This window comes from Ascaphus truei, unplaced genomic scaffold, assembly GCF_040206685.1.
Source record: "Ascaphus truei isolate aAscTru1 unplaced genomic scaffold, aAscTru1.hap1 HAP1_SCAFFOLD_385, whole genome shotgun sequence".
NCBI classification, from domain to species: domain Eukaryota; kingdom Metazoa; phylum Chordata; class Amphibia; order Anura; family Ascaphidae; genus Ascaphus; species Ascaphus truei.
Genome location: NW_027456715.1, coordinates 334,771 through 351,376, shown reverse-complemented (window position 1 = coordinate 351,376; position 16,606 = coordinate 334,771). Strand labels below are relative to the sequence as shown.

The window sequence follows — 16,606 nt, the reverse complement described above, 5'->3', positions numbered from 1 at the left end:
GAAAGGGCAGGAGTGAGGAGAGAAAGGGCAGGAGTGAGGAGAGAAGGGCAGGAGTGAGGAGAGAAGGGCCGGAGTGAGGAGGGAAGGGCCGGAGTGAGGAGAGAAGGGCCGGAGTGAGGAGAGAAAGGGCCGGAGTGAGGAGAGAAGGGCCGGAGTGAGGAGGGAAAGGGCCGGAGTGAGGAGGGAAGGGCCGGAGTGAGGAGAGAAAGGGCCGGAGTGAGGAGAGAAGGGCCGGAGTGAGGAGGGAAGGGCCGGAGTGAGGAGAGAAGGGCCGGAGTGAGGAGAGAAGGGCCGGAGTGAGGAGAGAAGGGCCGGAGTGAGGAGAGAAAGGGCCGGAGTGAGGAGAGAAGGGCCGGAGTGAGGAGAGAAGGGCCGGAGTGAGGAGGGAAAGGGCCGGAGTGCGGAGGGAAGGGCCGGAGTGAGGAGAGAAAGGGCCGGAGTGAGGAGGGAAGGGCCGGAGTGAGGAGGGAAGGAAGACATTAGCTCATCGGACCACACATCTCCCATTAGCGTGACTGTGGCATTACTCAGGTGAATGTGGCGGCCATTTTGTCAGCCTCTGGAAAATGGTCGGATTTACAGTGTTGAATCCATTGGGGGGGGGGGGTAGGACGGGACGGGAGAGAAGATACAGACTGAAGAGGAAGACCATGGTCATACTTCTACGTAGGGCGCCATCGCACACGGACCATGTTGAAATTCAAGCTTAGCATGTGCTCTTAGCGTGACCTCTGCACCCAGCACCTTTAATGTTCGGGGGGAATTGGTGGTCCTTGCCTCGGGATAGGAGCGCCGCCCTGCTGGGCTTGTTTATTCTGCGTTTCGCAGTCTCCTGCCTGTCTGAGAGGAGGGACGTGGTCGCTGGCTCAGGGGTCCACGAATGAGATCATTATGTAGCGTGTCCCGCTGGTGGTGGGGAGACCCTCGTGGTAGTGGGTGAGACGTCCTGGGTGAATGATGGACCAGCCCTTACGCGGAGACTCCACTTTGCAGTTGTAGCGGAGGAAACTACAGCCGCCTCCCTGGGTGAGAAAGGGAGGAAAGGTGAGAGAGAGCGAGAGAGGGGATACAAGGAGGAAAGGTGTGGAGAGAGAGGGGAGGGAAGGGAGGAAAGGTGTGGAGAGAGCGAGAAAGGGGAGGGCAGGGAGGAAAGGAGGAGAGAGCGAGAAGGGAGGGAAGGGAGGAAAGGTGTGGAGTGAGCGAGAGAGGGGATACAAGGAGGAAAGGTGTGGAGAGAGAGGGGAGGGAAGGGAGGAAAGGTGTGGAGAGAGCGAGAGAGGGGATACAAGGAGGAAAGGTGTGGAGAGAGAGGGGAGGGAAGGGAGGAAAGGTGTGGAGAGAGCGAGAGAGGGGATACAAGGAGGAAAGGTGTGGAGAGAGAGGGGAGGGAAGGGAGGAAAGGTGTGGAGAGAGCGAGAAAGGGGCGGGCAGGGAGGAAAGGAGGAGAGAGCGAGAAGGGAGGGAAGGGAGGAAAGGTGTGGAGAGAGCGAGAGAGTGGAGGGAAGGGAGGAAAGGAGGAGAGAGCGAGAAGGGAGGGAAGGGAGGAAAGGTGTGGAGAGAGGGGAGGGAAGGGACGAAAGGCGTGGAGAGAGGGGAGGGAGGAAAGGTGTGGAGAGGGGAGGAAAGGTGTGGAGAGGGGAGGGAAGGGAGGAAAGGTGTGGAGAGAGCGAGAGAGGGGAGGAAAGGTGTGGAGAGAGCGAGAGAGGGGAAGGGAAGGGAGGAAAGGTGTGGAGAGAGCGAGAGAGGGGAGGGAAGGGAGGAAAGGTGTGGAGAGAGCGAGAGAGGGGAGGGAAGGGAGGAAAGGAAAAGGAGTAGAGAGGGGAGGGAGGAAAGGTGTGGAGAGAGGCGAGGGAAGGGAGGAAAGGAGTAGAGAGAGGGGAGGGAGGAAAGGAGTAGAGAGAGGGGATGGAAGGGAGGAAAGGAGTAGAGGGGATGGAAGGGAGGAAAGGAGTAGAGAGAGAGGGGAGGGAAGGGAGGAAAGGAGTAGAGAGAGGGGAGGGAAGGGAGGAAAGGAGTAGAGAGAGAGGGGAGGGAAGGGAGGAAAGGTGTGGAGAGGGGAGGGAAGGGAGGAAAGGTGTGGAGAGAGAGAGGGGAGGGAAGGTGTGAAGAGAGAGGGGAGGGAAGGGAGGAAAGGTGTGGAGAGAGAGGGGAGGGAAGGGAGGAAAGGAGTAGAGAGAGAGGGGAGGGAAGGGAGGAAAGGAGTAGAGAGAGAGGGGAGGGAAGGGAGGAAAGGAGTAGAGAGAGAGGGGAGGGGAGGGAGGAAAGGTGTGGAGAGAGGGGAGGGAAGGGAGGAAAGGTGTGGAGAGAGGGGAGGGAGGAAAGGTGTGGAGAGAGAGGGGAGGGAAGGGAGGAAAGGTGTGGATTAGGTAGGAAAGGTGTGGAGAGAGAGGGGAGGGAAGGGAGGAAAGGAGTAGAGAGAGAGGGGAGGGAAGGGAGGAAAGGAGTAGAGAGAGAGGGGAGGGAAGGGAGGAAAGGAGTAGAGAGAGAGGGGAGGGGAGGGAGGAAAGGTGTGGAGAGAGAGGGGAGGGAAGGGAGGAAAGGTGTGGAGAGAGAGGGGAGGGAGGAAAGGTGTGGAGAGAGAGGGGAGGGAAGGGAGGAAAGGTGTGGATTAGGTAGGAAAGGTGTGGAGAGAGAGGGGAGGAATTGAAGGTGAGGAGAGAGCTGGAGGGTGGACAGATGATGGGGTGAAGGAAAGTGGGCGCCTGACCTGATACTCGACCCCCTTGCGGTTGAGCGCGATGTTGATGGTGAAGGTGGAGGAGTCGTGGTGCGGGCGCAGAGATGGCTGCTCGTCGGGTCGGTACCTGACGATGAAGTTCAGGAGCGCCTTGGCCTGGTGGGGAACATCAGAGGGGGGTTCCCACTTTAGTTTAATCTGGCCAATGCATGTACTCCGATTACATGTTACGTGAAAAGGCTTCATATTAGCCTGGCTAATCTGGATGGTGTCATTTAGATCATTTAATATGGATTAAATAAACTGGGTTGGATTAGGCAGATGAGAGAAGACTCATTTATTCAGGTTTCAATGACCTAATCTAGATTTAATGGCATCCTGTTAAATTAGAATGATTTAATCTTGGATTACCTTGGTGTAGTTACCGGTAATCAGGATTACTTTGGTGTAGTTAATCTGGATTACTTTGGTGTAGTAAATCTGAATTACTTTGGTGTAGTTGGCGGTAACCTGGATTGCCTTGGTGTAGTTAATCTGGATTGCCTTGGTGTAGTTAATCTGGATTACCTTGGTGTAGTTACCGTTAATCAGGATTACTTTGGTGTAGTTAATCTGGATTACCTTGGTGCAGTTGGCGGTAAACTGGATTGCCTTGGTGTAGTTAATCTGGATTACCTTGGTGTAGTTACCGGTAATCTGGATTGCCTTGGTGTAGTTAATCTGGATTACCTTGGTGTAGTTACCGTTAATCAGGATTACTTTGGTGTAGTTAATCTGGATTGCTTTGGTGTAGTTAATCTGGATTGCCTTGGTGTATTTACCGGTAATCGGGATTACTTTGGTGTAGTTAATCTGGATTGCCTTGGTGTAGTTAATCTGGATTACCTTGGTGTAGTTACTGGTAATCGGGATTACTTTGGTGTAGTTAATATGGATTACCTTGGTGTAGTTACAGGTAATCAGGATTACTTTGGTGTAGTTAATCTGGATTGCCTTGGTGTAGTTAATCTGGATTACCTTGGTGTATTTACCGGTAATCGGGATTACTTTGGTGTAGTTAATATGGATTACCTTGGTGTAGTTACCGGTAATCTAGATTACCTTGGTGTAGTTAATCTGGATTACTTTGGTGTAGTTACCGGTAATCTGGATTGCCTTGGTGTAGTTAATCTGGATTACCTTGGTGTAGTAGCCTGGATACAGTTTCTCAGTGACAGGAGCGATGTATTCCAGCAGGAACTTTAACCACTCCTCCTGGAACCCGACCTGATTCATGTGAATGTCCACGGTGGGAACATTTTCATACCCGCCCGCCAGCCGCTGATCCTGAAGAGGTGGGGGGCGAATGATAGAGATTATACAGGGTCAGACAATCGTGCGGAGAATAGAAGGGAGAGAAGGGAATAGGATGTAAGGGATTATGATTAGAGACGGGACATTGAAGTCCTGCTCTGGCAGTGTTACTCTCTGCCTTGTCCTACACAATGATTAGAGACGGGACATTGAAGTCCTGCTCTGGCAGTGTTACTCTCTGCCTTGTCCTACACAATGATTAGAGATGGGACATTGAAGTCCTGCTCTGGCAGTGTTACTCTCTGCCTTGTCCTACACAATGATGAGACGGGACATTGACGTCCTGCTCTGGCAGTGTTACTCTCTGCCTTGTCCTACACAATGATTAGAGACGGGACATTGAAGTCCTGCTCTGGCAGTGTTACTCTCTGCCTTGTCCTACACAATGATTAGAGACGGGAAATTGAAGTCCTGCTCTGGCAGTGTTACTCTCTGCCTTGTCCTACACAATGATGAGACGGGACATTGACGTCCTGCTCTGGCAGTGTTACTCTCTGCCTTGTCCTACACAATGATTAGAGACGGGACATTGAAGTCCTGCTCTGGCAGTGTTACTCTCTGCCTTGTCCTACACAATGATTAGAGACGGGACATTGATGTCCTGCTCTGGCAGTGTTTCTCTCTGCCTTGTCCTACACAATGATTAGAGACGGGACATTGAAGTCCTGCTCTGGCAGAGTTACTCTTTGCCTTGTCCTACACAATGATTGGAGACGGGACATTGAAGTCCTACTCTGGCAGTGTTACTCTCTGCCTTGTCCTACACAATGATTAGAGACGGGACATTGAAGTCCTGCTCTGGCAGTGTTACTCTCTGCCTTGTCCTACACAATGATTAGAGACGGGACATTGATGTCCTGCTCTGGCAGTGTTACTCTCTGCCTTGTCCTACACAATGATGAGAGGGGACATTGTAGTCCTGCTCTGGCAGTGTTAGGCCTTGGACATGCTTACCGCTGGCGTGCTGATGCGCGCTGAGGCTCAGGAAAAGCGGTGCTTTCCCTGGCCTTGCGGTTGCTTGTCCTGCTCGCCGTAAGGGGGCGGGCCAGGGGCGGGCGCGTCACTGGCCCGCCCCCGGGCGAACCGCTCACGTGACCGGCCTGTCGCGCCGGCAAGCGGGGGAATTTTAAATTCCCCTAAGACCTGCGCTTCCGCAAGCGCAGGTGAGCCCCTACTAAAGCCGCTCTAATTGCGGCTGTAGGGGCTCAGTGTTGAGCGGGAGCGGTAAACATGGCCAAGGCCTAACTCTCTGCCTTGTCCTACACAATGATTAGAGACGGGACATTGAAGTCCTGCTCTGGCAGTGTTACTCTCTGCTTTGTCATACACAATGATGAGACGGGACATTGATGTCCTGCTCTGGCAGTGTTACTCTCTGCCTTGTCCTACACAATGATGAGAGAGACATTGACGTCCTGCTCTGGCAGTGTTACTCTCTGCTTTGTCCTACACAATGATTAGAGACGGGACATTGAAGTCCTACTCTGGCAGTGTTACTCTCTGCCTTGTCATACACAATGATTAGAGACGGGACATTGAAGTCCTGCTCTGGCAGTGTTACTCTCTGCCTTGTCCTACACAATGATTAGAGACGGGACATTGAAGTCCTACTCTGGCAGTGTTACTCTCTGCCTCGTCATACACAATGATGAGACGGGACATTGAAGTCCTGCTCTGGCAGTGTTACTCTCTGCCTTGTCATACACAATGATTAGAGACGGGACATTGAAGTCCTGCTCTGGCAGGGTTACTCTCGGCTTTGTCCTACACAATGATTAGAGGGGACATTGAAGTCCTGCTCTGGCAGTGTTTCTCTCTGCCTCGTCATACACAATGATTAGAGGGGACATTGAAGTCCTACTCTGGCAGTGTTTCTCTCTGCCTCGTCATACACAATGATGGGAGGGGACATTGAAGTCCTGCTCTGGCAGTGTTACTCTCTGCCTCGTCATACACAATGATTAGAGACGGGTTATTGAAGTCCTGCTCTGGCAGTGTTACTCTCTGCCTTGTCCTACACAATGATTAGAGACGGGACATTGAAGTCCTGCTCTGGCAGTGTTACTCTCTGCCTTGTCCTACACAATGATTAGAGATGGGACATTGAAGTCCTGCTCTGGCAGTGTTACTCTCTGCCTTGTCATACACAATGATTAGAGATGGGACATTGAAGTCCTGCTCTGGCAGTGTTACTCTCTGCCTTGTCATACACAATGATGAGACGGGACATTGAAGTCCTGCTCTGGCAGTGTTACTCTCTGCTTTGTCATACACAATGATTAGAGACGGGAAATTGAAGTCCTGCTCTGGCAGTGTTACTCTCTGCTTTGTCATACACAATGATTGGAGACGGGACATTGAAGTCCTGCTCTGGCAGTGTTTCTCTCTGCCTCGTCATACACAATGATTAGAGACGGGAAATTGAAGTCCTGCTCTGGCAGTGTTACTCTCTGCTTTGTCATACACAATGATTAGAGACGGGACATTGAAGTCCTGCTCTGGCAGTGTTTCTCTCTGCCTTGTCCTACACAATGATTAGAGATGGGACATTGAAGTCCTGCTCTGGCAGTGTTACTCTCTGCCTTGTCCTACACAATGATTAGAGACGGGAAATTGAAGTCCTGCTCTGGCAGTGTTACTCTCTGCCTTGTCCTACACAATGATGAGACGGGACATTGAAGTCCTGCTCTGGCAGTGTTACTCTCTGCCTTGTCCTACACAATGATTAGAGACGGGACATTGAAGTCCTGCTCTGGCAGTGTTACTCTCTGCTTTGTCCTACCAATGATTACAGACGGGACATTGAAGTCCTGCTCTGGCAGTGTTACTCTCTGCCTTGTCCTACACAATGATTAGAGACGGGACATTGAAGTCCTGCTCTGGCAGTGTTACTCTCTGCCTTGTCCTACACAATGATTACAGACGGGACATTGAAGTCCTGCTCTGGCAGTGTTACTCTCTGCCTTGTCCTACACAATGATTAGAGATGGGACATTGAAGTCCTGCTCTGGCAGTGTTACTCTCTGCCTTGTCCTACACAATGATTAGAGACGGGAAATTGAAGTCCTGCTCTGGCAGTGTTACTCTCTGCTTTGTCCTACACAATGATTAGAGGGGACATTGAAGTCCTGCTCTGGCAGTGTTACTCTCTGCTTTGTCCTACCAATGATTACAGACGGGACATTGAAGTCCTGCTCTGGCAGTGTTACTCTCTGCCTTGTCCTACACAATGATTGGAGACGGGACATTGAAGTCCTGCTCTGGCAGTGTCACTCTCTGCTTTGTCATACACAATGATTAGAGACGGGACATTGATGTCCTGCTCTGGCAGTGTTACACTCTGCCTTGTCCTACACAATGATGAGACGGGACATTGATGTCCTGCTCTGGCAGTGTTACTCTCTGCCTTGTCCTACACAGTGATTAGAGACGGGACATTGAAGTCCTGCTCTGGCAGTGTTACTCTCTGCCTTGTCCTACACAATGATGAGACGGGACATTGACGTCCTGCTCTGGCAGTGTTACTCTCTGCTTTGTCCTACACAATGATTAGAGACGGGACATTGAAGTCCTGCTCTGGCAGTGTCACTCTCTGCTTTGTCCTACACAATGATTAGAGACGGGACATTGATGTCCTGCTCTGGCAGTGTTACTCTCTGCTTTGTCCTACACAATGATTAGAGACGGTACATTGAAGTCCTGCTCTGGCAGTGTTACTCTCTGCCTTGTCCTACACAATGATTAGAGATGGGACATTGAAGTCCTGCTCTGGCAGTGTTTCTCTCTGCCTTGTCCTACACAATGATTAGAGACGGGACATTGAAGTCCTGCTCTGGCAGTGTCACTCTCTGCTTTGTCCTACACAATGATTAGAGACGGGACATTGATGTCCTGCTCTGGCAGTGTTACTCTCTGCTTTGTCCTACACAATGATTAGAGACGGGACATTGAAGTCCTGCTCTGGCAGTGTTACTCTCTGCCTTGTCCTACACAATGATGAGACGGGACATTGAAGTCCTGCTCTGGCAGTGTTTCTCTCTGCCTTGTCCTACACAATGATTAGAGACGGGACATTGAAGTCCTGCTCTGGCAGTGTAACTCTCTGCCTTGTCCTACACAATGATTAGAGACGGGACATTGAAGTCCTGCTCTGGCAGTGTTACTCTCTGCCTTGTCATACACAATGATTAGAGACGGGACATTGAAGTCCTGCTCTGGCAGTGTAACTCTCTGCCTTGTCCTACACAATGATTAGAGACGGGACATTGAAGTCCTGCTCTGGCAGTGTTACTCTCTGCCTTGTCATACACAATGATTAGAGACGGGACATTGAAGTCCTGCTCTGGCAGTGTTACTCTCTGCCTTGTCCTACACAATGATTAGAGATGGGACATTGAAGTCCTGCTCTGGCAGTGTTACTCTCTGCTTTGTCCTACACAATGATTAGAGACGGGAGATTGAAGTCCTGCTCTGGCAGTGTTACTCTCTGCCTTGTCCTACACAATGATTAGAGACGGGACATTGAAGTCCTGCTCTGGCAGTGTTACTCTCTGCTTTGTCCTACACAATGATTAGAGACGGGACATTGAAGTCCTGCTCTGGCAGTGTAACTCTCTGCCTTGTCCTACACAATGATTAGAGACGGGACATTGAAGTCCTGCTCTGGCAGTGTTTCTCTCTGCCTTGTCCTACACAATGATTAGAGATGGGACATTGAAGTCCTGCTCTGGCAGTGTTTCTCTCTGCCTTGTCCTACACAATGATTAGAGATGGGACATTGAAGTCCTGCTCTGGCAGTGTTTCTCTCTGCTTTGTCCTACACAATGATTAGAGACGGGACATTGAAGTCCTGCTCTGGCAGGGTTTTTCTCTGCTTTGTCCTACACAATGATTAGAGATGGGACATTGAAGTCCTGCTCTGGCAGGATTACTCTCTGCCTTGTCATACACAATGATGAGACGGGACATTGAAGTCCTGCTCTGGCAGTGTTACTCTCTGCTTTGTCATACACAATGATTAGAGACGGGACATTGAAGTCCTGCTCTGGCAGTGTTACTCTCTGCCTTGTCCTACACAATGATGAGACGGGACATTGAAGTCCTGCTCTGGCAGTGTTACTCTCTGCTTTGTCATACACAATGATTAGAGACGGGACATTGAAGTCCTGCTCTGGCAGTGTTACTCTCTGCTTTGTCATACACAATGATGAGACGGGACATTGAAGTCCTACTCTGGCAGTGTTACTCTCTGCCTTGTCATACACAATGATTAGAGACGGGACATTGAAGTCCTACTCTGGCAGTGTTTCTCTCTGCCTCGTCATACACAATGATGAGACGGGACATTGAAGTCCTGCTCTGGCAGTGTTACTCTCTGCCTTGTCATACACAATGATTAGAGACGGGACATTGAAGTCCTGCTCTGGCAGTGTTACTCTCTGCCTTGTCATACACAATGATTAGAGATGGGACATTGAAGTCCTGCTCTGGCAGTGTTACTCTCTGCCTTGTCATACACAATGATTAGAGATGGGACATTGAAGTCCTGCTCTGGCAGTGTTTCTCTCTGCCTCGTCATACACAATGATTAGAGGGGACATTGAAGTCCTACTCTGGCAGTGTTACTCTCTGCCTCGTCATACACAATGATGGGAGGGGACATTGAAGTCCTGCTCTGGCAGTGTTACTCTCTGCCTCGTCATACACAATGATTAGAGACGGGACATTGAAGTCCTGCTCTGGCAGTGTTACTCTCTGCCTTGTCCTACACAATGATTAGAGACGGGACATTGAAGTCCTGCTCTGGCAGTGTTACTCTCTGCCTCGTCATACACAATGATTAGAGACGGGAAATTGAAGTCCTGCTCTGGCAGTGTTACTCTCTGCTTTGTCCTACACAATGATTAGAGACGGGACATTGAAGTCCTGCTCTGGCAGTGTTACTCTCTGCCTTGTCCTACACAATGATTAGAGACGGGACATTGAAGTCCTGCTCTGGCAGTGTTTCTCTCTGCCTTGTCCTACACAATGATTAGAGACGGGACATTGAAGTCCTGCTCTGGCAGTGTTACTCTCTGCCTTGTCATACACAATGATTAGAGATGGGACATTGAAGTCCTGCTCTGGCAGTGTTACTCTCTGCCTTGTACTACACAATGATGGGAGGGGACATTGAAGTCCTGCTCTGGCAGTGTTACTCTCTGCCTTCTCCTACACAATGATTAGAGACGGGACATTGAAGTCCTGCTCTGGCAGTGTTACTCTCTGCTTTGTCCTACACAATGATTAGAGGGGACATTGAAGTCCTGCTCTGGCAGGGTTACTCTCTGCTTTGTCCTACACAATGATTAGAGACATTGAAGTCCTGCTCTGGCAGTGTTACTCTCTGCCTTGTCATACACAATGATTGGAGACGGGACATTGAAGTCCTACTCTGGCAGTGTTACTCTCTGCCTTGTCATACACAATGATTGGAGACGGGACATTGAAGTCCTACTCTGGCAGTGTTACTCTCTGCCTTGTCATACACAATGATTGGAGACGGGACATTGAAGTCCTGCTCTGGCAGTGTTACTCTCTGCCTTGTCATACACAATGATTGGAGACGGGACATTGAAGTCCTACTCTGGCAGTGTTACTCTCTGCTTTGTCATACACAATGATTGGAGACGGGACATTGAAGTCCTGCTCTGGCAGTGTTTCTCTCTGCCTTGTCATACACAATGATGAGAGAGACATTGAAGTCCTGCTCTGGCAGTGTTACTCTCTGCCTTGTCCTACACAATGATTAGAGGGGACATTGAAGTCCTGCTCTGGCAGTGTTACTCTCTGCTTTGTCCTACACAATGATTAGAGACGGCACATTGAAGTCCTGCTCTGGCAGTGTTACTCTCTGCTTTGTCCTACACAATGATTAGAGACGGGACATTGAAGTCCTGCTCTGGCAGTGTTACTCTCTGCCTTGTCATACACAATGATTAGAGACGGGACATTGAAGTCCTGCTCTGGCAGTGTTTCTCTCTGCCTTGTCCTACACAATGATTGGAGACGGGACATTGAAGTCCTGCTCTGGCAGTGTTACTCTCTGCCTTGTCCTACACAATGATTAGAGACGGGACATTGAAGTCCTGCTCTGGCAGTGTTTCTCTCTGCTTTGTCCTACACAATGATTAGAAACGGCACATTGAAGTCCTACTCTGGCAGTGTTACTCTCTGCCTTGTCCTACACAATGATTAGAGACGGGACATTGAAGTCCTACTCTGGCAGTGTTACTCTCTGCCTTGTCCTACACAATGATTAGAGACGGGACATTGAAGTCCTGCTCTGGCAGTGTTTCTCTCTGCTTTGTCCTACACAATGATTAGAGACGGGACATTGAAGTCCTGCTCTGGCAGTGTTACTCTCTGCCTTGTCCTACACAATGATTAGAGACGGGACATTGAAGTCCTGCTCTGGCAGTGTTACTCTCTGCCTTGTCCTACACAATGATTAGAGACGGGACATTGAAGTCCTGCTCTGGCAGTGTTTCTCTCTGCTTTGTCCTACACAATGATTAGAGACGGGACATTGAAGTCCTGCTCTGGCAGTGTTTCTCTCTGCCTTGTCCTACACAATGATTAGAGACGGGACATTGAAGTCCTGCTCTGGCAGTGTTTCTCTCTGCCTTGTCCTACACAATGATTAGAGACGGGACATTGAAGTCCTGCTCTGGCAGGATTACTCTCTGCTTTGTCCTACACAATGATTGGAGACGGGACATTGAAGTCCTGCTCTGGCAGTGTTTCTCTCTGCCTTGTCCTACACAATGATTAGAGACGGGACATTGAAGTCCTGCTCTGGCAGTGTTACTCTCTGCCTTGTCCTACACAATGATTAGAGACGGGACATTGAAGTCCTGCTCTGGCAGTGTTACTCTCTGCCTTGTCCTACACAATGATTAGAGACGGGACATTGAAGTCCTGCTCTGGCAGTGTTTCTCTCTGCTTTGTCCTACACAATGATTGGAGACGGGACATTGAAGTCCTGCTCTGGCAGTGTTACTCTCTGCTTTGTCCTACACAATGATTAGAGACGGGACATTGAAGTCCTGCTCTGGCAGTGTTACTCTCTGCTTTGTCCTACACAATGATTAGAGACGGGACATTGAAGTCCTGCTCTGGCAGTGTAACTCTCTGCCTTGTCCTACACAATGATTGGAGACGGGACATTGAAGTCCTGCTCTGGCAGTGTTACTCTCTGCCTTGTCCTACACAATGATTAGAGACGGGACATTGAAGTCCTGCTCTGGCAGTGTTACTCTCTGCTTTGTCCTACACAATGATTAGAGACGGGACATTGAAGTCCTGCTCTGGCAGTGTTACTCTCTGCCTTGTCCTACACAATGATTACAGACGGGACATTGAAGTCCTGCTCTGGCAGTGTTACTCTCTGCCTTGTCATACACAATGATTAGAGATGGGACATTGAAGTCCTGCTCTGGCAGTGTTACTCTCTGCCTTGTCCTACACAATGATTAGAGACGGGACATTGAAGTCCTGCTCTGGCAGTGTTACTCTCTGCCTTGTCCTACACAATGATTAGAGATGGGACATTGAAGTCCTGCTCTGGCAGTGTTACTCTCTGCCTTGTCCTACACAATGATTAGAGACGGGACATTGATGTCCTGCTCTGGCAGTGTTTCTCTCTGCCTCGTCATACACAATGATTAGAGACGGGACATTGAAGTCCTGCTCTGGCAGTGTTACTCTCTGCCTTGTCATACACAATGATTAGAGACGGGACATTGAAGTCCTGCTCTGGCAGTGTTACTCTCTGCCTTGTCCTACACAATGATTAGAGACGGGACATTGAAGTCCTGCTCTGGCAGTGTTACTCTCTGCTTTGTCCTACACAATGATGAGAGGGGACATTGAAGTCCTGCTCTGGCAGTGTTACTCTCTGCCTTGTCCTACACAATGATTACAGACGGGACATTGAAGTCCTGCTCTGGCAGTGTTACTCTCTGCCTTGTCATACACAATGATTAGAGATGGGACATTGAAGTCCTGCTCTGGCAGTGTTACTCTCTGCCTTGTCATACACAATGATTAGAGATGGGACATTGAAGTCCTGCTCTGGCAGTGTTACTCTCTGCTTTGTCCTACACAATGATTGGAGACGGGACATTGAAGTCCTACTCTGGCAGTGTTACTCTCTGCCTCGTCATACACAATGATTAGAGACGGGACATTGAAGTCCTGCTCTGGCAGTGTTACTCTCTGCTTTGTCCTACACAATGATTGGAGACGGGACATTGAAGTCCTGCTCTGGCAGTGTTACTCTCTGCTTTGTCCTACACAATGATTGGAGACGGGACATTGAAGTCCTGCTCTGGCAGTGTTACTCTCTGCCTTGTCCTACACAATGATTAGAGACGGGACATTGAAGTCCTGCTCTGGCAGTGTTTCTCTCTGCCTTGTCCTACACAATGATTAGAGACGGGACATTGAAGTCCTGCTCTGGCAGTGTTACTCTCTGCCTTGTCATACACAATGATTAGAGACGGGACATTGAAGTCCTGCTCTGGCAGTGTTACTCTCTGCCTTGTCCTACACAATGATTAGAGACGGGACATTGAAGTCCTGCTCTGGCAGTGTTACTCTCTGCTTTGTCCTACACAATGATTGGAGACGGGACATTGAAGTCCTGCTCTGGCAGTGTTACTCTCTGCCTTGTCCTACACAATGATTAGAGACGGGACATTGAAGTCCTGCTCTGGCAGTGTTACTCTCTGCCTTGTCCTACACAATGATTAGAGACGGGACATTGAAGTCCTGCTCTGGCAGTGTTTCTCTCTGCCTTGTCCTACACAATGATTAGAGACGGGACATTGAAGTCCTGCTCTGGCAGTGTTACTCTCTGCCTTGTCCTACACAATGATTAGAGACGGGACATTGAAGTCCTGCTCTGGCAGTGTTACTCTCTGCCTTGTCCTACACAATGATTAGAGACGGGACATTGAAGTCCTGCTCTGGCAGTGTTTCTCTCTGCTTTGTCCTACACAATGATTGGAGACGGGACATTGAAGTCCTGCTCTGGCAGTGTTACTCTCTGCTTTGTCCTACACAATGATTAGAGACGGGACATTGAAGTCCTGCTCTGGCAGTGTTACTCTCTGCTTTGTCCTACACAATGATTAGAGACGGGACATTGAAGTCCTGCTCTGGCAGTGTAACTCTCTGCCTTGTCCTACACAATGATTGGAGACGGGACATTGAAGTCCTGCTCTGGCAGTGTTACTCTCTGCCTTGTCCTACACAATGATTAGAGACGGGACATTGAAGTCCTGCTCTGGCAGTGTTACTCTCTGCTTTGTCCTACACAATGATTAGAGACGGGACATTGAAGTCCTGCTCTGGCAGTGTTACTCTCTGCCTTGTCCTACACAATGATTACAGACGGGACATTGAAGTCCTGCTCTGGCAGTGTTACTCTCTGCCTTGTCATACACAATGATTAGAGATGGGACATTGAAGTCCTGCTCTGGCAGTGTTACTCTCTGCCTTGTCCTACACAATGATTAGAGACGGGACATTGAAGTCCTGCTCTGGCAGTGTTACTCTCTGCCTTGTCCTACACAATGATTAGAGATGGGACATTGAAGTCCTGCTCTGGCAGTGTTACTCTCTGCCTTGTCCTACACAATGATTAGAGACGGGACATTGATGTCCTGCTCTGGCAGTGTTTCTCTCTGCCTCGTCATACACAATGATTAGAGACGGGACATTGAAGTCCTGCTCTGGCAGTGTTACTCTCTGCCTTGTCATACACAATGATTAGAGACGGGACATTGAAGTCCTGCTCTGGCAGTGTTACTCTCTGCCTTGTCCTACACAATGATTAGAGACGGGACATTGAAGTCCTGCTCTGGCAGTGTTACTCTCTGCTTTGTCCTACACAATGATGAGAGGGGACATTGAAGTCCTGCTCTGGCAGTGTTACTCTCTGCCTTGTCCTACACAATGATTACAGACGGGACATTGAAGTCCTGCTCTGGCAGTGTTACTCTCTGCCTTGTCATACACAATGATTAGAGATGGGACATTGAAGTCCTGCTCTGGCAGTGTTACTCTCTGCCTTGTCATACACAATGATTAGAGATGGGACATTGAAGTCCTGCTCTGGCAGTGTTACTCTCTGCTTTGTCCTACACAATGATTGGAGACGGGACATTGAAGTCCTACTCTGGCAGTGTTACTCTCTGCCTCGTCATACACAATGATTAGAGACGGGACATTGAAGTCCTGCTCTGGCAGTGTTACTCTCTGCCTTGTCCTACACAATGATTACAGACGGGACATTGAAGTCCTGCTCTGGCAGTGTTACTCTCTGCCTTGTCATACACAATGATTAGAGATGGGACATTGAAGTCCTGCTCTGGCAGTGTTACTCTCTGCCTTGTCCTACACAATGATTAGAGACGGGACATTGAAGTCCTGCTCTGGCAGTGTTACTCTCTGCCTTGTCCTACACAATGATTAGAGATGGGACATTGAAGTCCTGCTCTGGCAGTGTTACTCTCTGCCTTGTCCTACACAATGATTAGAGACGGGACATTGATGTCCTGCTCTGGCAGTGTTTCTCTCTGCCTCGTCATACACAATGATTAGAGACGGGACATTGAAGTCCTGCTCTGGCAGTGTTACTCTCTGCCTTGTCATACACAATGATTAGAGACGGGACATTGAAGTCCTGCTCTGGCAGTGTTACTCTCTGCCTTGTCCTACACAATGATTAGAGACGGGACATTGAAGTCCTGCTCTGGCAGTGTTACTCTCTGCTTTGTCCTACACAATGATGAGAGGGGACATTGAAGTCCTGCTCTGGCAGTGTTACTCTCTGCCTTGTCCTACACAATGATTACAGACGGGACATTGAAGTCCTGCTCTGGCAGTGTTACTCTCTGCCTTGTCATACACAATGATTAGAGATGGGACATTGAAGTCCTGCTCTGGCAGTGTTACTCTCTGCCTTGTCATACACAATGATTAGAGATGGGACATTGAAGTCCTGCTCTGGCAGTGTTACTCTCTGCTTTGTCCTACACAATGATTGGAGACGGGACATTGAAGTCCTACTCTGGCAGTGTTACTCTCTGCCTCGTCATACACAATGATTAGAGACGGGACATTGAAGTCCTGCTCTGGCAGTGTTACTCTCTGCTTTGTCCTACACAATGATTGGAGACGGGACATTGAAGTCCTGCTCTGGCAGTGTTACTCTCTGCTTTGTCCTACACAATGATTGGAGACGGGACATTGAAGTCCTGCTCTGGCAGTGTTACTCTCTGCCTTGTCCTACACAATGATTAGAGACGGGACATTGAAGTCCTGCTCTGGCAGTGTTTCTCTCTGCCTTGTCCTACACAATGATTAGAGACGGGACATTGAAGTCCTGCTCTGGCAGTGTTACTCTCTGCCTTGTCATACACAATGATTAGAGACGGGACATTGAAGTCCTGCTCTGGCAGTGTTACTCTCTGCCTTGTCCTACACAATGATTAGAGACGGGACATTGAAGTCCTGCTCTGGCAGTGT

General features: G+C 49.5%; 1 protein-coding gene across 1 annotated transcript in view; it reads right to left on the bottom strand.

Annotated features, from left to right (window-relative positions):
- Positions 1-506: 506 nt before the first annotated feature.
- Positions 507-16,606, bottom strand: part of PLOD3 (procollagen-lysine,2-oxoglutarate 5-dioxygenase 3) — a 135,797-nt gene continuing 119,697 nt past the window's right edge. Inside the window, 3 exon segments of the mRNA XM_075583818.1 lie at positions 507-1,022; positions 2,708-2,833; positions 3,857-4,003. Coding sequence (XP_075439933.1) covers positions 867-1,022; positions 2,708-2,833; positions 3,857-4,003 — 429 coding nt within the window. The 3' untranslated portion in view covers positions 507-866.